Source organism: Chiroxiphia lanceolata, chromosome 8 (assembly GCF_009829145.1).
Source record: "Chiroxiphia lanceolata isolate bChiLan1 chromosome 8, bChiLan1.pri, whole genome shotgun sequence".
Classification (NCBI taxonomy): Eukaryota; Metazoa; Chordata; class Aves; order Passeriformes; family Pipridae; genus Chiroxiphia; species Chiroxiphia lanceolata.
In genome coordinates, this window is record NC_045644.1 from 30,551,342 (window position 1) to 30,574,726 (window position 23,385).

The 23,385-nt window shown below is 40.2% G+C and overlaps 1 protein-coding gene across 7 annotated transcripts in view; it reads right to left on the minus strand.

Annotated features, from left to right (window-relative positions):
* ANK3 (ankyrin 3) overlaps positions 1–23,385 on the minus strand; it is a 209,230-nt gene that overhangs the window by 48,588 nt on the left and 137,257 nt on the right. For all 7 annotated transcript variants that reach the window (XM_032695161.1, XM_032695158.1, XM_032695157.1 and 4 more), the window contains 4 exons: positions 22,233–22,335; positions 16,597–16,703; positions 9,184–9,408; positions 5,927–6,081 (listed from right to left, as the gene is read on the minus strand). In XM_032695161.1, coding sequence (XP_032551052.1) covers positions 5,927–6,081; positions 9,184–9,408; positions 16,597–16,703; positions 22,233–22,335 — 590 coding nt within the window. The remainder of the gene's footprint in view (positions 1–5,926; positions 6,082–9,183; positions 9,409–16,596; positions 16,704–22,232; positions 22,336–23,385) is intronic.

The following is a 23,385-nucleotide window of genomic DNA, read 5'->3' on the forward strand; positions in this document are numbered from 1 at the left end:
TTCTCTCAGTCACATTCCCAGTTGGTAGGGTCACCAGGGCTCAGAAAGGTGCATAGAGTATCTACCTATATTAACTAATTAAATATGCAACATAGATATACATGCACTGGGGAAAATCTTGGTCAAGAATATAACCACTTATGCAACTATATGTGCGTGTGTGTATGTATTTGCACTGCTGGAACCCCATATGCAATGGTGAAATCCCTTTGATATAAACACTACTCAAGAATGGAGATAATTACATAACTGTCATGCATTTCTCCTGTAATTTCTTACACTCAGATTTTTTATCTATTGTAACTGAGTTTCATTCCAGCATGCCACAAGTTTCAACTCTTATTTTCCTCCTTAAAAACCACAAAAGAAAGTTTGTTCCTCAAAAAATGAGTTTTCTATCAGATGCAGCAAGAGAGAGCAGGAAGACCAGAGACAAAAGACACTTGTAAAATACTTTATGTGACTGAGGCATTTTCCTCCTCTGAATATGTAAGCTCAATTACAGTTCCAAAAGAATTAGAATATAGATTTTGTAAAATGTCAGTTTTCCATTTTAAAACATTCAGCAGGTAGTTTGGATTAATCACACAGTGTTGCTGTGGAATATATGTACCTACCAGAAGAGGGTAATTTCTTATAATTATGTCAGTTTCCATTTACTTTGACTCAGAGATTGATATCTGAAGCCCTCTAATGAATTAGGCATTCTGCCTGCAGCCTCTGGAAGCAGTGGTTTGTGCAGGAGACAAACTGGATTCTTGAACTCCCAGGCAGGTATATTCTTGGCTGGTAAATCCTAATCATCTCCTGTTTGTTGCGACAGACTAAACCCACTGTAAAATGCTCACAGAGATGAAGGATAATTAAAATTCTCCTGAAGTAGAAAATCAGTGGTTTATATAAGAACATTTCAAAACCCTTTAGCCTGGCAGGCACTCTCCTTTAGAGGAGGAAGATGTGGAGATCAGAGTGGCAGAACAACAGTTGGGCACGGAGGGGAGGGACTCTATACAGGGAGGTTATGTTTGGATAATACATGTGTAAGCTTCTATATGAAGTTGCCCTCTAACAGAAAAAAAGATGATGAGCAATCAAACCACCTCTCTGACTGCCCTGAGAAATGCAGCGTTAGCATGACAGAATTAATGAAACAGGGGAAACTAGTCCTGGGAGAGGTCACATTTCAGGAACACACCTCACGCATTTCACAGAAAGAGCTACCATCACTACTATTTTCCTCAGCAGCTGATATTTCATTCCTATGCAAAGTGTTTCAGTTAAAAATCTCAAAGGATTTTTGGGTTAGTTGGTGGGGTTTTGGCAAGGAGCAGAGCTTAGCCACAGAGAAGTATGCCATACACCCCATCCTACAGATAGGGTGGTAGGAAGCAGGAAGAGGTAAAGCAGAAAGGTTAGTGGCAGAATTGGAAAGAATCTCCCAATGTCACTGTCTCCCAGGTTTGTACCAGCAGCCCAAAGATCACCTAGGGCCATTAAGTTTCAGTAAGTCAGGAGAAAGGTAGTGTGAATACTCTGTGCACGTCTTCTCCTGCCACCCACGTGTATGGTACACTTATCCTATGATGGTTTGGTGGGAGTAAGGGAGGAAACAGGAGATGGAAAAAAGGGAAGGAGGGAAGAAAAGAATATCACACCTCCTCACCCTCTAATCCATGCTACCACATGAGCATTACGTTGAGATTCCTGGATGGGAAAAGAGAAACCCAGCCATGTCCTCCATGGTCAGAGAGGGACCTCACACAGGGTGTCTCAGGTCGGGGAAAGCAATCACACCAGTTCTCTCAGGTGAGAGGCAGTTGTGGATCAAGTTCATCCTGTGTCTACTACCTTTCCTTTTTTACTTTCAGATAAGGTAACACAGAGCAAGTGTCTTCTGACTAGAAGTGGAATAAGACAAGTCCCAGAACACCTGGCTGTTTCATGAGCTTCAAGATGTCTTTGCATGATCTGGAATCTGATTTCCCTTGCCAGGGCCTTAAAAGAATTTTGCCAGCACTGAAAAAGCAAATCTCACTGCACTTCACAGACTGAACAGCCCTCTGAGTTCTGCAACCTTCCCACAGTACTGGCTAAAGCAAAGCTGACCTTGTGACCATGCACAGACTGCAAGGTGGGGTGAGCACAGGATACCAGGTTTCCCCATACAGAGACGTGCCCATTAAGAAATTATTGCACTAAAAGTGTGGCATGCAGGAGGCAGCGTTCACAAGGAGAAAAATACAGGAAATGGATGGAGGCAGAAAGAGTACGTGGCAAGAGGCAAGGAGAAGCTGAGGGCAGTAAGACTTGTCTTGAAAGTGCTGGTAACTAGACCCACACTCCCAGCTTCAGTATTTCAATTACACAGCTAGACACTCCCACTGCCACAAGGATGTTTCATCCTCAAATAAGGCAATACCTTTTAAGTCTGTTTTCCTGCACTTTCTTATCTTGCCATTCACAACACAAAGTTTAACAACAGTATGTTTAAAAACTCTTCCTGGAAATGTGGCAAAATCACTGCAGAGTGATTTGTGGTGGTATTTTAAACTTCAGGTATAAACAAGGTCACACTCTGGTTTGATCTGTAGATTCAAAGACGTAGTTATGTAAAAAACTCCTGCTTCCCATCTGAAACCACACTGTACAGCTGCAAGCATACTGTAGCCACAAATATTTGCATTTCTTGGCTCACTCACTAGTTTGCAAATGACTGTCAAAAGATTAGCTACCTCAGCATGTGCCTTTGTGCCCACAATTTGTCTATGGGCACCTATAAAGGGTGCAGGAATGTAAAAAGCAAACACAAGTTATATCTAAAAGGAGCAAGTCTGAAAATTACAAGACAGAGAGCTTCTTCCTAAAAATAATAAGTTCAAAAAATACATATATTTTACTTGGTTCAAGTATAAATAAATGTAATGTGGCTGAGAGCTGTGAATTGCTGCCCCTGTGTTTGAAGACACACTCCTCCTATTCCTAAAAAGGCCAAGTTCCCTGTATTCCCTTAGCTCTATATTTGCCTAAGTACAGCATCATCTTTAAAATAAAACATATTTAAACAGAAACCTGACTGCACTAAAGAAAAACTCTTTACGTCATAGTTCATTGTTCTTTCATGGTAATAAAACAGAAGTTCTGCTATTATTTAATCCTGTATTAGCCCTGAAGCGGTGCCTCCTGCTATGGAGTATTTTGGATCTAAGATGAGGTTTTCCAGCAGATGGTGCTGCTCCCAGTGTAGAACAGATTTCCAGCAGTCCTCATGAAGGGGAGCTTGATGTCCTTGCTCTCTCATCCCTGCTAGCTAACTGGGAGAGCAAAACAAGAAAAACAAAACAGAGAAGAAAACTGCGTCATTAAAAACTTGGCATATTAAGGAGCCAGGAAGAAAGGTCTGATTGCCTTCCTTCACTACATGGGTAGGAAAGAACTAGTGATCACAGCAGGTCTACCACAGAATCGACCAGCTCCTTTTAACAGAAAATGGGCACTCCTGCAGCACCCTATGGCACTCAAGAGATGATTATGCAGATGAATTTTCTTACAAAGAAACATTAAACTTCTCTAAATGACTATGTGGCTGCTCTTTATTTAAATTAAATATTGCTTCTGCCTCCAGAGTTCATACCTGGAATAAAACTTCTTCCAAAGTTGTGGTTTCTGAAATGCAAGATACCCCTCCGGAACCAAGTTTAACTGTGGTATTTTGTAACAAACCAGTAAAAGTTCAGATGAAAAAAAACAGGTCACTCAATTCTACAAATTTGCAATTTTTTTTGGTCATCACTTGAAAGACCTTTAACACTGAAAAGGTGTCATTTAACTAGAGTGGAATTTAGTCAAAACTCTTGTGCTATTTTAATGCAGGGTGGGCTTTTTGTTTTATTTGCCTAGTTAGAGAAGGATTAAGCTAAAATTAACTGAACAAATAATGGACACAATGGGTGTATCTGCAGTATTTTTTCTCCTTTTCGTCTCACAAATAATTGCCTGGATTTGTAAAAGCCATTCCTGAGGTTTGGCTTTTAAGGCGCCAAATATTTTCGCTCTAAGGGAATAATGTCCGTCATACTTTCTGTGATTCACCGGCTGCACGTACACCCGCTAACCTCAAACAGCAGTTCCCCAGAAGGAAAGAGCCACCTGAAACCCTCAGTAGGTCAGAAAGTCGTACTGTGGCTACAAATTGTGAAGCTTATTATTTTAGGCTCTAAGTACCGAGGACTTCACGCCTCTCAGTGTTTTAATTACTGAGCTCTTCTCTGCAAAATGTCAGTTTATCCATATGGCATCTCCGGAGGTCTTTCATAAGTGATGCAAGTTGGAGCACTTTAGAATAGTATTTTTGTGCCCAGATTTCCTGTCCCAAAATCAAATCAAACTCAGTTTGAAAAGAAAATAAGCAAGCTCCTGATCAGTGCTGACTAACTCACCACTGACAAGGCACCACTACTCTGCCCAAATACCAAATCATCACTTCAGTCTCATGCACAGAAGGAGGGGCAGTGGTGAGATTTTTCTTTCTGAAAGGTTGCAACTACTGCATTCAATCCTGAAGCAATTATAATTCCCCAAGCCATACTATCCCGGGCAGTGCTCACTTTCACCTGTTCCACTGCTTTTAGGTACCCTTCTGTGATGAGGTTTATTTTATTTTTCCAAACCCACTGACAAAACATTTGCAGTGTTTCTGCCCTCCTGTTTGATTGTTTTGATTACATTTATTTTGAAATAGCTATGACAGATCATCATGTAACAAGCAGATCTTTGCTGTTGTTCTGTGTTTTTACAAGCTGAGATACAGTTCAAGTACTTTGAAGTGTAAATACTACACAAGCCTATCCTGCTGTTCCCATTCCCAGACGACCAGAAAATCAGTAAAAATGCTAAATTTCAGATGGCCAGGGAGACCCTCACAGCAGCACCACTCCCCCCATTCTCAAGGCATGCCTTCAGCTGGGGCTGCCCTCTTCAAACAAGGAGAGGAGGAGATCAAAGGCAGAGCCTCCTCGCAGATACCTCCCATAGCTGCCATCCACAACAGCCCGATCATTTCCTTCACACGCTTCTGCTGATAATGAAGGTACTTCCCTGCAGCTTGTACCCTGCTACACTGTGACTTTCTGTAGGAGGTTATCCAGAGAAAAAACCCTGAGGATAAACCCTTAAGAGAAACCCAAAGTTCAAACCTCAAGCTATTTCATTCAGACTGAGATGCAAAAGGCTCAAGCAATGGTTTATCAGGACTTCAAAATACTTGCTAGGAAAAGAAAGCAGCGGTGCCAAGGAATCAGTGCAGCCCCAGCCTGGCTTTGCCCACGATACGTCTTCAGGGACCATCTGTCACAGCATCTTCTGATGGATTGTGTACAGCTGGGTCCTCTCATCTTCTGGGACTCTCACATAAACAGCAACGTCCAAGCAAAAAAGGAGCCAGACTTCCCAGATGGGCATCAGGAGGGCAGGTTGACTATTTGTGGGAGGCAATCTCTAACACCACTATTTCAAAGAAGAATGCTCTACTGAGGGCTGAGGTCTGCATCTGTGGGAAAGCCTAATATAGCTGATATTTACACTTCATCATTGGTTTGGAATGACCTTCTCGTGGCCCTGCCTGAGCAGCTGAGACACACTTACCTCCAGCTGGGTGTTATTCTCAAATTCACGCTGTAAAGCAACTGTGCAACTTTGCTTCAACTTGGCAAGACTTCAGACCAACACTTACCATTCATTTCAGGATGTCTTCAGGCGACTGCGGAACAATTTCTCTTTACACCCTTTCCGCTAGTTTAATACGGAACACACACTGTATTCCCCAAAGTCAGATATCCCCTGCACTGTTTTACTTCATATTGCTTTAGTCAGCTGGTGGTAGCAAACCTGCACAAAGGTAAGGCTTGCTAAAGCTTGGAGAAATACTTACCTTCATCCATGCCATTTAGTATTTCAGTCAAGTCTTCGTGTTTGCTGTCATACTGGTGCTCCTTCCACGTTTCACCGTTTTCACTTCGAAGCACGATTAGTTCTCTTTCCTTTCCTCGCATTGATCCAAAATGAGGGATTTCCACTATGACAGGGCTAGAGAAAAAGTAATCATGTTATTTTTAACCCTATATTTCCCCACTGCCCTTAATTTCATACGGGTCTTAAGACCTTAAGAAAACTATAGTCATTTTAAATAGTTAACACTGTTATGGTAAAAAAATTGCCAAAAATTTTAAAATTGTCAAAGCTGCACAATCCTTTATCATTTAAACTATAATTAACAGATAACTGGAAAATATTAACATATATAGCTCATTTTTAGTGTAAATATTTTGTTCTGCTACATGAAAGAAACAAAATTGACAACTTTTGCTAAGGAGAGTTCTCCCTGTTCATTTATCCCAGGATGTAGGTGATCCAACCTGCTTCCAGCACATGCAGCACTGCTGACTTTTAATTGGCATTAGCATAGTCAAAATTCGGATTTGGCTCAGGGAGTTTGAAGACACAAAGTCAGTTCAGAAACAGCCTGGCTATCCAAATGCATGCAACAGCCATTGACTGGAGCAGGAACCATGCATGTGTGCAGATTTTAAACTTCAGACTAAGTCCCAAACTTTTCACAGCTCTCCCTGGCTCTCTGTTGATGCAGCTCCTGTGAAATACAAGAGACTGTTTCTCTTTAGCTTCACTCTGGTTCTCATGCCCAGCATCACAGCTGCAACCTCTGCACAGGAAACATCACTGGGGAACCTTTAGATCCTTTCAGAAGGGATTTCTCTGGGTTAAACAACATCACAACCACATTTAAATTAGTTACTGTCAAACATTTTAGGGAGAAGGAAAGGGAATGATAAGGTGGTTAATAATACACCTATGTCACCAGACAATGTACCTTCAATAGAGGACTGCAAGTGCATTACTGAACAATTTTTATGAACAACCAACAGAAATCACCATTCACTTCATGTGCCATTCCTCAACAAAACAGACACTTTTGCCAAACACTTCACAGGCAGGATATGCATTTTAAAGTATGCTAAGACAAACTGACTGAAATCACACCGTAAGTGAACATTTATGGATTATGCAGCTTTAAGACATTTAAATAGACAGTATCATTATTTTCCTACAGAGGTTGTAAAGGATTTAACTGCTTTGCAATAACTCTGTTAAAAGCAGCATCGCATGATGGGAGAAGTACACAGCACTTCTGTGGTACTGTGCACCTGCAACGTGTTGGGTGCATTAACCAACTGATTACTTGAGCATGAAATCACAACAGCAATCATGAGGGATAATAAACTAGCTGGAAGTCCAGTTTTCACATTAAATACCAAGGGACAGGAGTTAGTCTTTTTTTTTTTTTGTCCCATGAAAATAGAGAAAGAGTTTAATAAATACATATTTTAGATGCTTTCAGGAACACCCAGGCTATTACTCTAATCTCAAGTCCTTTAACAAAAAATAGGGATGCAGCTGCTGTCTCCCATTGTGTACAGCAAGTAAATACCAAAAATTCAAATACATTGCTTAAGATATTTACTCTCTAGTTCAAAAAGAGTACAAACTGAAAACTACCACTGTAGTACAATCTTTGCAGGCTAATATTTCAGATACTGTCTCTGTAAATATTTAGAAACCACACAATTTTGTGCATGACATTTAACGAGAATACTCAGTGAGAAGGTATTGAACAGGTTTGGAACACCAAACACTCAGCAATATTTTGAAAACCTAACGCAATAAATTTCACAATATGGTTTGAAAACAACAGTCAAAAACATAAGGAAACATTCTTACATATTTAGACCATGCACTGCAGTTCCTTTGGATTGCATATTTGGCTTTATAAATTTATTTTAACAAGATGCCTCTTGCAGGTTGAAAATATTAGTATTTCTCCAACCTTGCTGAATGAATTAATTCACTCAATAACGTTTTTTCTAAATAATCTTTCATGAATAGTAGACTTTATGTGGTAACATGTTACAAATGCTCTTCCCAAAACAGACTCACTCAAGGCCTGTAAATACCTTCTCTACCACAGGCTTGAACTTAAAGGACTGTCACTGTGTACTAAAATGTATTTAATGCAGTAGAAACACTTCAAATTTAAAAAATTACGAAAGCACAGAAGTTATGAAAGCAGAATGCTGGCAGTGAGTTTTACATGCCTATAAGCACAAGGTAGTAGCAGAGCTATATTAAAATCAAGCCACTATGATTCTCTTTCAGTGACATAAATCAACTGAAAGTTTTGGAGAACTTAAAGAAAAATAAAAATGGGAATAACAAAAAATTTGAAACAAAAGAAAAACTGTAGACATTCTGTATCTTTTCCGTACGTATCCTACCCAATAAATTTTGTTCCTTGTGGACCAAGCTGCAGGATTCGGCTAACCATGCTCTCACCCTCATTTAGAGGGGGAGGAGATTTAGGAAGATGCAGTTTACTGAATAACATCCATGCAGCAGGAAGAGAAACGAGAAGGGGAAATTAGGAACAAGCTGTCATTCCCGACAGAACCAGCAGTTTACACCAGGGTGCCATTCATGGTAATGAACAAAATTTATAATTAGGGAAAAAAAAGGCCACATCATAGTGGATTGTTTCCCCTATTTTAAGCTTCTAAAAAGTCAGTCCCTAGCATTTATACCATTTGTACTACCACTCTACAGTAAGTGCTCTGCCCTCACTCCAAGTGGCTTTGCTCCACAACACAGAGACAGGTAGCTCCCAGCAACTCCAGAGGGAGCCCTGTACACACTGCGAACACAGCTCAGTATTTGAGTCCTTGTGGGTGTCTTTAGGACACTTCTTTGTGACAGTGCTGTTTCTCTAAATACTCTACAAGCAAGGGAGTCAAAACCTGTGCTATAGGTGTGTCACTCCTCCTGACTTCCAAGGCAGGTTGCATGAGTAGATGGGGGCGGGCCCTGGCCTTTTTTTCATGGCATTCCTTACCTTTGTCTCCATCCTGCAGTCATCACAGAGGCAAAACTCCCCTTAAAATACAAGGGTACTTTCTGGATGGAACGGCAGGTTGGATTTTTTTAATGTTTTAAGTTAAGTTCCCTGTGTTACACACTCAGATGAGGTAGAGTCAATGTTTAACTAACTTAGACCCATAGGATAAAGGAAATGAAAGATGCGACGTGAGGGCAAACAATTACACTCGTAGAACAACTCACCCTAAAAACTGTGCCCCTGCTGGCCCCATTTCTACCAGTCGACTTGCCAATCCTTCTCCTTCAACCATGGGTGGGGGGCTGGCCAGTTTGTGCCTCTTCACCAAGCGGCAGGTGATGCGGGTCGGGGCCGTACACTTGCGCGGTGGGATGATTATTCTCATTCCATGGTGGCGACTGCCCCTCATCGAACCCCCACGTGCATCAACCATAAAACTAACCAGGAAACTGCAGGTAAAAGGGAACACATCAACGAAAATGGTCACAAAATGAGCAGAAGATCAGCAAAAAAACCGACACAGACTTTAAAACATTATTAGAAACATCTTCCCGATCCCAGCTTAACTAAAAAGAACGTGGAGATTCTTTTAAAGCTTATACTTACATGTTAACTATGGGTTATCAAAAGAAGGAATTGCTAAAGGTCTAGCAACATCATGATGAAATGACCAGGTGCTACTGAGTAATTTGGATTAAAAGAGTATACAAGTAGTGTATTAGTAGTGGCTTGTTAGAATTTTAAAACATCCCTCTGTTACCATTAGCTCTACTGTCCACAAATGAAAGTAATTAGTCTCACATGCAGAAAGGAACCAGACAGTGTAGAAAAAGGAATATCAAAAATGCTTATTATCTGGGGGATCTCAGTCTTCAAAATCTCCTCACAGTCTCATTTGCAAACACTCCTGAGTGCTGGCAGAGCAAGTGCTGTCACCAAGGGTGACAGTCAGTCCAGGCTACTAAGGGCTTCCACTGATGGGGAACATGAGTGACAACTATCAAGTATGTAACTTCCTTTAGGCTGTTTGCTTCTTGGAGGAAATCATGCCACTACATCTCTTTGAAGATTATATTCATTAGCAAAAAGACATTAAAGAAAATTCCCATTTGCTAGTGTCATTCCAATGCATAATTTTCCATTTAACAATAGAAGGGTAAGAAACTATATTTCTAAGTGGTGAGTGGTATATTTTTAAATAAAATCTTTTTTATTAGCAAGGGACTAATTAATATTAACAATTAATATTAGAATAGCTTCAGGCAGAAGATGCAATAACAAGCTGGTATCAAGAGGGACATGAGTTACCAACTCAGTCCTGAAGCCAATACAGTTTTTGTTTGTTCCTTCTGTATGATATGCACATCTGTCTCATGGTTTCACTATTTTCAAGGCTGTTGCCAAAACTTCCAGCTCTTACTAAACTCTCACATGACTAACAGGTGAATCCATTCAATTTCCTGGTTCCCTACAATAAACTCAACTAAGGGCAGGAGCCAGTATCCAGGGGGGTTGTGAAGGTTCTTTAAAAAAGCCCCCAAATGCTCTGAAGTACGACTGGGAATTTGTGCAAGACTGTTACATTTGCTTTTGAGACCAGCAGGATATCAAAAGTTGCAGCTTGGACAAGCCTGCAAATAAGCTGCATTCAGAAATCTGGCCAATGTGGGTGGGGAAAATCTGCACAAAAGTAGGAGCATAATCAAAATTTGGCATTTAGCAGTCTGCAGGAGAGAGGCAACTGGGGACACAAGCTGTAAATACATGAAGTAGGACAGAAATGTTATCCCACTGAATTCCAGATCAAGAAATTACTACATCGCCTTTCTTCAACTCAAAATCCATCAGTAAAGATGGGGAGCTCTCTAAGATGATTCTAACCCCAATTTATCGTTTCTTATGCCCCAGACATTTTACAATACTGAAGCATGATATTTCACAGCATTTTCATACAGATAAGTTGTATCCACATTCCACATTTCTCTCCTAGATAAACACATTGTACACTGCAAATGTTGCCACTAGGGCATCCCAGTTCCTCATAAGAGGAATTGTTTCAGTGGGACAGGATCTTGGCTAACCAAGCACTTTCTGTAAATACTGGATCTGTGTCAAAACCAATATGCTCAATCTTTAAATTATATACTCTATAAGTTATGATAATCTTAATATTTATAGACCACAATATCTCAGATGTCTGTAAACTCTGTTTACTGAAACACTTCTCTGTTTGCTAACAGAAGGCTGTATCAGGCAGACACACAGCTCTAGAGAGCCTGGACCTTTGGTTCCCTCTCTGAGTACTACTGGCTGTCAGTACGTTTATGGTGCTTTTTCTCTCTGCCATTGATCCATAGGGTGGATGGTGAAAGGCTGATGGCAGCAGGCAGATGCCACTGAGCAAGTGGAAGGGCAGGCCAGTGGTGGGTCTTCAGAGCTGGCAGGGAACCAGCCCGTGACTAGCTGTGAAGAGAGCTCAAGGCAATCCATCTAAATTTACTATGAAGCAAAGAAAAATATTAAGCAGGGACCCACAGCCCTTGGTCATCGAAGAGAGAACACAGAAAGGAATCTGCTGCAATTGGTGCTTTGGTGCCAAAATCAGCAGAATCTTGTGTCATGTGCATGGCTTCTGTCTGCAGAGAAGAGGGGACCTTTTCAGACTACATGGAAGTGTAGGGGATGCCTGGCTGGAGCATCCCTTGGGGCTGATGCTGCAGCAGCTCCAGGGAGTCACATCTGGTCCATGCACCATGAAGGAGCCTCCTGGGGAGCCTGGCCAGGTTGGCCTTGGCCTGATGGCTCGGTACAAAGCAATTTTTGGAGAGCTTCCTATCATGTACATGATTACAGGTTTGTTAGGGCATCTCAGAATTAATAATGAAAAGGAGGTTTTTGTCTAATGTAAACATGCCAAAACTTACACTCAGATAAGATGCTGTCTTCTGTGTCCAAACTATTTAAATGATGTGTGACAGTGTGAATTGTCAAAAATCTCTAGGCAGCTAAATCTACTGACTTAAATTAATAATTAAAAAAAAAAATCAATAGAAATTAAAGCTAGGTACCCATAAAAATCAGTCCCCAAGTTAACAGGTATGTTTAGGCTGTAGATTTTAAGGTCAGTCCAGGCTTGGCAACCTGGAGCTTAGCACTGCTACTGCACACTGATCACAGCACAGGTAGATTAACCCTTGACATGAGCCTGTGCCCCACGGCAGCAACCAGCCCCTCACAGCTTTGGTGTCCCCACCACACTGCAGCCTTCAGTGAGGACAAAACTTGTAGCAGATCAGCCTTTATGCATATTGCTCCCATATAAAAAGATAATCATTGTCAGCAGCATATTAATGAATTATTTCCTTGTTTAGTTTTCAAATTAGTAATTTACCACTTAAGACAATAACAACAATTCCAAACAGTATTTCATGCACTTTCTATCTAAAATATTAGTAGCTGATGCTTACCTAAATTAATGTTGCACTAATAATGGAACTACAATATGATCTCTAAAACACAACGCTAAAGGCTAATGAGCATTTCTACTTGAATACATGGAAGGGATGAGGATATGAGGATGTGGGAGGATGCACTACAAACATCTACACACACTCTGTGGGAAAAAAGTTAAAAAAAAAAAAGAAAAGAAAATGAGGATTCACAGAAAGCACAGAGTTATCACCTTGAATCATACTGGGGGAGTGGAGAGGAATAGCTGCAAAATAATTTAGAAAGCAAATGGGAAAATTAATGTAAGATAATTAGAGGCAAGCAACAGAAAATATCAATAATAAGTGCAAAGAAAAAGTAACAATCGAAAAATAACAAAAGCAACACATTTGAAGGCCAGCTTTAGAAATTATTTGGCTTTTGCTCCACATATTATGACATATGTCATATAAAATATACTACATATGGGAAAAAAACCTGAAAGGGAGCGGTCATTTAATTAGTCAACACAACTCCACAATTTCTCTGGAAAGTGCAGAAGCTCACAGAGAAGAGAAAAGCATTTACAATTTACTTAGGTCACCAGATAATTTATTGTAATACAACTTCTTCACTGAATTCCCTAAACATGCTCCACTGTACCATGGAAAATCAGTTCTTGAACTTTTCTAAAGCAGTTCATTTTCCAAAGCATAATGTATGAACATATGTACGGCAGGATACTTGAAAGGAGTATCAGTCCATGCCATTCATTACACTGCTGTCAAAAATAAGTTCTTCTTTGTGTACAGGAGGTTGCTTGGAGTAAACTATAATTAATTTGATGTATTCCACCTTGCAAGACTGGATCCGGTATTTCTGAGTTTCTCAATATGGAAGGCAGTGTGACACACTCATTTCCTTCTTTCAGATAAGAAAACCAAGGCGTTAAAAAAGGCAACATGAAGAGAGCACACCCACTTTTTACTTTGGGAAAGTTGCAGGAGTAAGCTCACCTCTGAGAGCTGAATGAAGGTCATTTTGGGAAGGGTCTCTACCCTTCCAGAGGCCTCAAGATTCATGACGCATTTCAACGTACTGCTTACAATGGACCCTGTTCAAAATATATGCTGGCAAAACAACTTATCTGAGCTCAAGAAAGAAAACATAAAACATTATCTTGGCTTGAAAAAAGGAAAAACCAGAAGAGTCGAAACTACTGCCAACAATTTCTTCTTTCTTCAGCTTTCACTGATACATTGCTGGTTCTCCACATCCAGCTCCCAAAATTCCCCTTCTGCCTCAGTTAAGAAATGGGAACAAATATTGGTGCTCTCTTCTGACAGTGGGTAAATGAGTAAAAGAGGGACCCGAGGGAGGAGAGGAGCTCCCCAGCATGGCACATTGGGAGCCCTGGGAGGATGAAGTAGGCAAAGAACAGAGGGGTCAGACCCTGCCTGCAGGGCCACCCAGAGCACAAGGGCTGCTGACAGCAGGTGACCCTGGCCGCTGTGCCCCTGGCCATGGCCACAGAAAGACCTGTGGGGGACAAAGACAGGGATGAAGCACCACAAACAAGCAGAAAAGAAGCTGCTTTTCAGGAAAAGACTGACAAAAAAGATGTGAAAAGTCATGATCCTCTGCATTCTGTGCTGAGGTACTGGAAGATTAGAAGGGATCATTTGCTGATTGCCTCTAGGTGAAGATAACAAGGAAAATCAAACAGTATCATATTATAATATGAGGCCACAACTAAAAAGAAAATAAACAGAGTGAGGCTTGGTGTTGTGTTTTTTCTTCTTAACAAAGGAACTGAATCATCAGAGTATCGTTTCTGATGCACTTGATAGGTCAAATGAGAAATACGGGTTGGAAAAGCTGTACCTGTTTGGAAAATATTTTGATTTATACCTGTTTGGAGAATCTCTCTCCTCTCCCTCCTCTGCAACCACACAATTTGCTCCCCTGCTGCAGGTCTGCAGCCCTTCCCCTCTGGGCAGCAAAGATCACCTCTGCACTAGTAAGGACTCATGTACCAAAGGAGCAGATCTGAAGGAGCTGATGTGAAAGATCACATGTCCACAGAATAAACGTTTTGGAGGGTTGGAACCATTAGTGAGCATGCTGAAGACCTAAGGGCAGAAAGTACTGCCCCAGAGGAGTGGCAGGATTCAAACATCAGACCTATTTTGTATCAGGATGAAAAGAAACCAGAAAATTTTGGACCAATCAATCTAATCTCAATTACCAGAAACATTCAGGAGTAAATTATTTAATGCTCAATCTATAAGGGCCTAAAGGATCAAGATAATTAACAAGATATTACACCTTGCCTACCATCAGTCCTCAAAATAAAAACAAGCCAGTATATCAGTGGCAAGAGTAATTAATGTCAAATGAACCTGACTTCCTTCTTTGATATGTGGAAGTACTGTCTTGGTACTTCAGGTTCAGAATAGATAAGGTGAGCAGACAATCACCTGAGAAGTTACCTCAAAAGAGATACCATCAGTGCTTTACTGTTACACTGAAAGGGAACTTCAACTGCAGATTTCACTCTGCTGTCCTGGGAAAGGTTTTCATTCATGATATCAACACAGAAAGAAGGTCTGAAAAGTCTTTGGCATACAGGATCAGACTGCAAAAACGGAAAAAGGGTCTGCAACCAACAAACTGAAATATCATAAAGGTTAATAGTAACAGAGGGAAGAAGTCAAACACACAAGCACCAAACAGAAACAAATAACCAAAATGCAGAATTTCAGAAAAGAGCCAAGAAATTCTAGCAGATCACAAACATTCACCAACAAAAATTGCAGTTAGCAAAATCTCACTATGGGATTGCTTAAATGTGTTAGGAGTGTCATGAATGACCTGAGAGAGCCAGGGGGAGAGCAGCAAGGATGTGCTGAAATGTGGAAAGCACCACCTGGGAGGAGCTGGGTCATTTGAGTCTAAAAGACAGGACTACATGTCTTCTGACATAGAAAACAATTGCTAAAAGACCAATAAGATATTGTTCTCCATGACCACCACGGATATGACAGAAAATAGGCTTAATCTGTGGCAAAGAAATGTTGGCTGTCAGGGAAAGAATCCTATAACAAAAGATAGTGAACTCCTGAACCTGGTGGACTATCTCTTATTTTTAGTGATTATTAAGACATTAAATATACTTCAGGAATTACTTGCCTACATTTTATCCTGCAGTACTGCAAAGGGGTGGGCTGCCAGCTCTCTGAGGTTCTTTGCTGACATTGTTCTGTGATAACCAACAGACCTCAGCTTTTCATACTGCAATTCTTGACATTTCAGTGCTAGCACTGACCAAAAGTGCAGCTAAGGACCAAAAAATCCACCATTGTATAGATCTCTTCAGCAGAAGCAGATGTGTATTGTGGGACTGTTGCTTTAGATTTGTGGGACTTGCTGCTATATCAGAACTGAAATATTTTGATATGTGCTGCACTCATTTTTATGATAAGAATGTAATTAGTCACAAAATGGAGAAGTAAAATAAAAAAGATATGTAATTTTATGTCCTGATCTGAAAAATTAAACAGTAAATATTTACTACAGAGAATCAAATATGCAAAGATTCCTTACCATTCATTTGTAAATTTTTACAATATGCATTCAGACATCACTACTAGTGCATTTAAATCAAGTCTATGTGGTACTGTCAAGAAGCATCTAAATTACAGTGATGACTCATAAGTAAATAAATAGTACCACTAAAATCAAAAATACAGATATTGGAGACTGGGCAGGAGTTTGGAGGTATAAATAAGAGGTCAAATTAAATCTCCCCATTTTTTACTCTGTGAAGGAACAGAAAGCATAACATTATATCTCTGATTTCATATTCCAAATAATTTAATGCAATTCAAACAAAATCAGCTTATGACACTTAAAGCAAAGCATAAGCAACAGAAAAAGCAAAACTGAACAATTAAAGAGAAGTCTGTGGAATTACAATGTTTTGGCATTCAGAAAATTAAGTGCAGAAGCAAGTTTTTGGTTTGATATGCAAGAATTTGGACTGACTCCTGTTATTAAGCACCCTCCTTGAAGTCAATGTGAATTTTGCCACTGGCTTTGAGTGGAGCAGGAACAGGCACGTTATCAGCCATCACAGCAGGCTGTATTCTTCAGCTAACAATACACTTCCACATCTAAAGATAAAAGAAAACTGTTAAGTGACCTACCCAGAATGGATGGGACTGGAAACAAGGTTAACATTGTCCAAGGTGTCTGCAGCCCAGCTATAGTGCCTGAGAGAATCAGAATCAAACTCCCTTTGAAACGTCAGGTGCTTCAAAACAAAATTAAAAAAAAAAGATACATTTAAATTTAAAATTAACATTAAAACACTTGTCTTAAATACAATATAATTCTATTAATATTCTGTTAATATAATTCTATTAAATTTAGACCAGTCCTCTTCATATAGCAGTGCTGACAAACGATATATGCTGGAAATCCTGTAAGAATAACATGGAATACACACATAAACTCATCTTATGTCTCTTTAAAACATTCTTTTTGCCCACTTTTCACACCTCCTTCGGTTTCAACAACGTGTCTCTCCGGTATTCACTTACCTGTGCCAGGTTAAAAAGATTGAAAAATATATTACCATTTGTACTGCAATCATACACCATGCAGACAGGCAGTATAATATTCCCCCTCAGAAGATGCCATTGGATAGATCTTTGTTCAAGTAGAACCTGTGAATAACTTCACTGAGAGTTTCACTGAAGCTGCGAATGTACCAGCGAGTTCCCGGTGGGAGGGGAGTTTGTCTTCATACACATACAACCAACATGAGACCTGTTTTCTGGAGTGCCACTGCCCCTACTCATCTCTACAAAAATAGCTTTAAACCTCTGAAGCGCTGGAACACTGGTGCTATAATTAACTACCCCACCTGACAGACACTGAGGTGTAATTTGTTTCTTGCTGCTGCCCATAGACACACACATGCACATTCCTGTATCCTGTGCTCTGCAACATGCTCTCACCCTAAAAATCCTCTTATTGTGCAGCAAAGCCATTTTAGTAAAATACACTTTTTTTATTTTGTTTCCTTCATCCTACAAAATCAAACAAATTCAATCTTCAAACACTGTTTGCCCCTATTTCCAGGGTGGTATGAAAGCTTCTCCATAATTTAAGAAGCACCATCAGAAATTACATCAATAAAAGTAAGTCAGGAAGCTGTCATGCAACACAATCTTCACTCAAGGTGGTGTTAAAGATGTCAGTGTTTCCTGTAAGTAGGTTGTTTGCTGCTTAGAGGCAAATGCATCTAGAGAGAGCAAAGTCTATTTAGACTAAAACCTCATGGGCTGTTTTCAAATCAAATTCAGTGAGTTCAAGTCAAACCTGAGCCAAGCATACACTTCTACACAGGGAAGTTTTATTATTTCTGCCTGGTTTTTTTATATGCTGACACATAGTGGTAGTGCAAATTCATGATGTCGAACAGAAATATCAGCATTAGTAGTAAATCTGGCAGAGTCAGTTGTAAACACACAAAAATACTTCTGTTGAGAAGCTTCCACAAGATAAGCACGCAGATAGTGTTGTGTTGTTGGTCAGGATGTGCAACCCTCCCATCACTCTGGGGTTTCCAAAAAGCTTCACTTTTTAGCCATTTCTTTTATTAGAGATGAGCATCCCAGGTTTCCTTCCAAAAAACCATTGACACTATAACTTACTGCCAATCAACAGAAATCTTTGCAGGGTACAACTTTGCTCTGTCATCCATCAAACACGGTGCCACATGGTTCCATGTCTCCTCCTTTCCATACCTTAACACTTTTATTAAGGATCTTTTGTTGAACTTTGTGATGTAATATATGTATGTGAGGCCTGATGGTTCAAACACAGACAACAACAATAAAGGGCAAACTTGCATGTGTTAAACACCAAAATACACCATCAAACAAAAAAGATAAAATGAATGCTGTTAAAGCAATGACAATTAAGCAACCACAGTGGATTTAATTAGTACCATTAGTTTAATGAAGACAGTTTTCTAAGTCTTTCCAAAAGGACACCAGAGATTCTCCTGCATTTCCTGAGAATGCTGTGGATGGTGTTTGCCACCGAAATGCCTGCTAAGGCATAACGGTGTTACTGCACTGAGGCCCGGGCATGCACCACACCAACAAATAAACATCACTACACATCAACAAATAAACGTGGGGTCAGGTTTCCTATAGATGAAAAATGCTAATGTTCCTTTAGCAGTGTGACATAGAAATCTAAACACAGGGCCATATAAGTTCCAAGGAAATATCATCACTCCAAAATAACCTCTGCTAGACAGAGGTGTTCCTATGCTCACCGCTGTCCTGCAGGTTTGTCTTGGTCTTTCTTTGTCCTGAGATATGGTCTGGACACCAGACCATACTGGTGGACACCATTTCAAACTACTGTTTGAAAGCATTCCTTTCTGATCAAGTGCACTCAAACAGATCTTTTGGACATATTTAGAGTGAGCAAAAACCTAAAGCCTGCAGCCAATAATTTTGGCAGAGGAACAGAGTAGGAAAAACTAATAGCAGGACACATGCATCTTACACACAGCACACATCTGTGCTTCTCATTTTTTCAGGCTCTTGAGGTGCTGGATTTTCCAGGCAGGCAAAAAAATCTTCCTGTCTTAAATTGCAATATAAGCAGTCCAGAAGATGTTACACTATCAGTAACAACAAATCACAGGATTTATCCTGTGCTGGGTCAGGTCCCAGTGTTCCCTCCCTGGACCGAGGGAGATTAACTATGCATTGCTAAAGGGTGTGGCAGCCTTAGATGCAAATGTGTATATAAAAATACTGATGGCTCTGCTGGCAAGGATCCTGCTTCTTGCATAACTGTGTAATATCAGAGTTCAGCAAACAGAAGAATTTATGCTTCCTCCCAGATGAATTTATCCAGACTGAAGTGATTCAGCAAGCTGCTATTTAATGGACAGCTCGAGTCATCCTGCCTTTGGCTGATTAAATTCAGAGGTTGATGTAAATTATTCCATGGAGAAAGTCATTTGGATTTAGTCTGAGTTGTTGCATCCAAGGTAACACGCCAGGACACAGAAATTTTAACTTTGCCCAGCCAGGTTATGAGGTACAGCGTGGCCTGGATTCAGACTTCTCTGTTGAACAGGGTCAGGAATAAACCACCAAATGCAAACAATGGAGAATATCATGACTTCTAAGGAATTATTAGAAACTCTTCTCTGACACTCAATGTGTTATGCTGGCAGTGAGGTTCAGTAAAGAATGATTTCAAATCTTCCTCATTTGTTTCTTTCACACTCCCAAGTCTCCCAGTGATCCCGGGGAGAGGTGACCATGGGATCTTCTATTTTAACCTGATCGAGAGGTTGACAAATGCTCCTTACTCTTTTATATCCTGTTATTTGTGATAAAATCAATTCCCATTACTCTGAGACTTTGCTCTTGCCATGAACTCCAGACAGGTCTGAGATGTACAAAATCAGAGGAAATGGCACATGCAGATAGGCAATGGATCACTCTGCTTCAAAGCAGTGTGATTCCCAAAACAGTTTTAATTCCTCTCAGTTTCCAGACGGACTTTTAGGACATTGGTTTTGACCCACAGTGTTCTTTGTTCCTATGAATTCCACTAGTGGAACCACAAGTTGGTGGTTTTCTTCCCCTCTTTTCTACTGCCACAACAGAGATTATCTAGAACCCTGTCAGTGTGTAGAAGTATGAGGGAAGGAAAGGTAGAGGTATTCTCCATCTCCCAAATGCAGTCTTGCTTCTGCCAAAGTGCTGTAAATTTAGGGCTGGGTTGAAGAACAGAAATTCCAGAAGATGGATATATTTTTGTCAGGACATTGAAGTTTTGCAGAAACCATATCAGAAATTTTTAGCTGGGTTCCCTTTTTCATGAAGATAGTTTGTTGGGTTTATGTTGTTTGTTTTTCAGAGAATCATGGCTTTATTAACTTCTCAAGACAACTGGTATTTTTTTCCCACTACAACCTTTCCTGTTCCTGATCCCCTCCTGGACATGAGATACCTAAAGTTTATCTAAAGTATTAAGATTAGAATAACATTCCCAGCTAGACTGACAACCAGGCCTCCAGCCTGGCTTCATTTTACATGACAAATTTGGACCAGTGCTGAACTGCAATAATTGCACAATCACTGCAGGACAAAAACTGGAATCACAAAAACACAGAGATTATAAATGCAATGGAAACAGCCTACACTGCTGCTCAGCACCAGCACTAGAATCTGTTGCCTTGTCAGCTCAAGAGCCAGCACTGTAAGAGATCTTCCAGAGAAAGCAGAGAGGTCCATGACAGCTCCCAGAGAATATGAAGTTTGCCCTGAAGCAGAGCTCCTGTACTTGGTGAGGTGTCACTACAACACTTCCACATACAGATAAGTGGTACCTTCACGGTAATCACAAAAATGGCCAGAATCATAAAACAATGCAATATGTTCTTAGACTGAAGAGTCTTCCTCTCCTCTGAAATTTCCATCATATCAAGAACACTTAATGAAGTCTTAGCATTAGGAGGCATCAAAGCAACTTTAGGTTCTCAGCCCTGACATATAATTTCTCGTCCCCAGTGCCAGTAGTTATAGATTTTGTTTCCTGACTTCAAACCAAACGAAACCACAAAACCACTGCTATGCAAGCTTTAGAAACTCTCCCGAGCTGGTTGTTGCAAATTAAGGTTATTGATGGTTTACAGCATTTCACTTGAAAGTAACAATTAAATAATAAACATTTTGTTGCTAAAACAGAATCCAATTTCTGCCATTCTCATAATGCTACCAAAACTGCATGTAAAAGCTGTAGTAAAACTGGGTAACTTACATTACACTTGAATTTACAGACTAATACAATCAAGTTTTAAAATGCATAAGTCCTGCTCTGTTGACCTTTTCCCTCATGAAAATATCCTCTGAGATCAATAACCCCCCAGTGCAGGAACACTCCTCTGTGAAAACAGCAGCAGAAAACCTCAGTTTCGTTACAATCTACCTTATGCTCTTCCAGGACATGAACAACAGTTCCACTACACAATCCTTTCATCACTCCCAAATAAAGATTTTTATATGAATTTTTATTCAGTTTCCTAGCAGATCTCTGACTTCAGTGCAACCAGAAACTCTTGAGTAATTCAGTTAGGTTTGAAAATCTGAAACAAGTCTACCAAGGAAAATGCTGAGGAACTCACAAACAAAGCATATAGTACGCCGTCATCGCCAGCATTAGCTTTTGGAAAGACCTTCCCATGCTAGAATCAGGTCAAAAGATTCTGCTTTCATGGTATTAAGTCATTGCACAAGCATTTGAAAGATACATAAACTGACCAGTGTATAACAACTTAATCTTTGCAAGGCCAAATTGTTCCCAAGGGTGGAAAAACAAGGACAGGAATTGGAATCCCCTCCATGTGGACAGAATAGGCAATAGTAATTCCCAGTCTACATGGTACAAAGGTTGCTCAGTGTAAAACACGTTGCTCCCAGCTTATCAAAGCACTCTAAAGACACACGTAGCATTAGGTCACACATGCTCCCAGTGACTTCAGCAAATGATCAACCCCATTCTAAGAAACATAAATGGTCCCTTAAAAGACTCATTTGGTTTGGGACCCCATCACCTGTCCCGTGCAGGATCAAAACCACAAAGTGGTAACCCCCACAGTTTCTTTCTCACAGCTCCCTTCTTCCCCCTTTTCAATGGCTGAGAGAGCAGGGATAGTCTCTGGAGGCACAGAGGGCTGAACACTCACCCCGTGTAAATATGAAGCCCAACTACATGGTGGCAGAAACACAGCACATACCTGGTCCTTTGCTGGTACCAGCAGCTCTTCAATCATCATGCTGTCCCGGGCATAAGAACTCCTGTTCAGCGTGTAGGACCTATCCGAACTGAAGGAGCGGAGGCTGTTGTATTTACCATTTATCATAGAAAGTGCGGGTGACAATGAGATGAACAGAAAATAAAAATAAAAAAAATTAATACATGCAACTTCCAGGGATAGCACAAGATGGCAAAATATACATAATCTCTGAAATAAATACAAGGGGGAAAATGGAATAAAAAGTATTTGACTATAGTTAAATATCCCCTTCCCTACAATATACATAAGCAAAATCTCAACAGATGTTTACTGCTTTGGCAGTAATGCTGTGGCTTTAGAATAGATCTAGAAAAGTGTATTCAAGTATGTAGATGAACTTTGATAAATATCTTCATGCCCTAATCCTGGAAGGAGACCCATGAGGGCAGGTCCCAGGGTAGCTGTGGGTAGGTTACAGCACCCGCCCATAAAAGCTCAGCTTGCTGAAGCAGGTTTAACTAAGAGAAAGCTTTATATGTTGTCATCTTCTTTGTGGCTGAACCACTTTTGACATTGTTAAAAACACCCCAGTTATTCCTTTAGTTAGAAAGAAAGGGTAATAATTTTGAAATGAACGAAAAATTAGCTTATTGATTATTAAATCCAGATTCTGATGTTTTGGGGGTTATTTTGTTCATGGTGAACTATTTAGAAATAACTAAGATCACTCTGAATGTGTTGCAATTAAATCAACGTAGGAGTGTGTTATATTTAACCCTGGAAGGTACATTATGGTATGTGCTAAAAACATGCTGCAGGCCTAGACATGCTTGCTACGTGACAAAAAATAAAGTAGTAAAAAATGTGAATTAATACAAAGCAACATCCAACAACATATTACACTTTTGAACTAGCAACACTTTTCAGACTCAAAACTCTACAACGTGTTTCATGCATTTAGTAGTTGCTAACTGAATTTTTCTAGTCCCTTAGCACACGTTCCTCCTTGTGCTGGAAGCAGAACTGGGATCTTAATTACACACTGTAGGCATATGTTAAGCAGACTTTTACATGATAAAGGGCATAAAGAAATTAAGTTACATTTGTTATAACAGAGGGATATTCTCTAAGGCTGAATCCACCCCCTACTCCC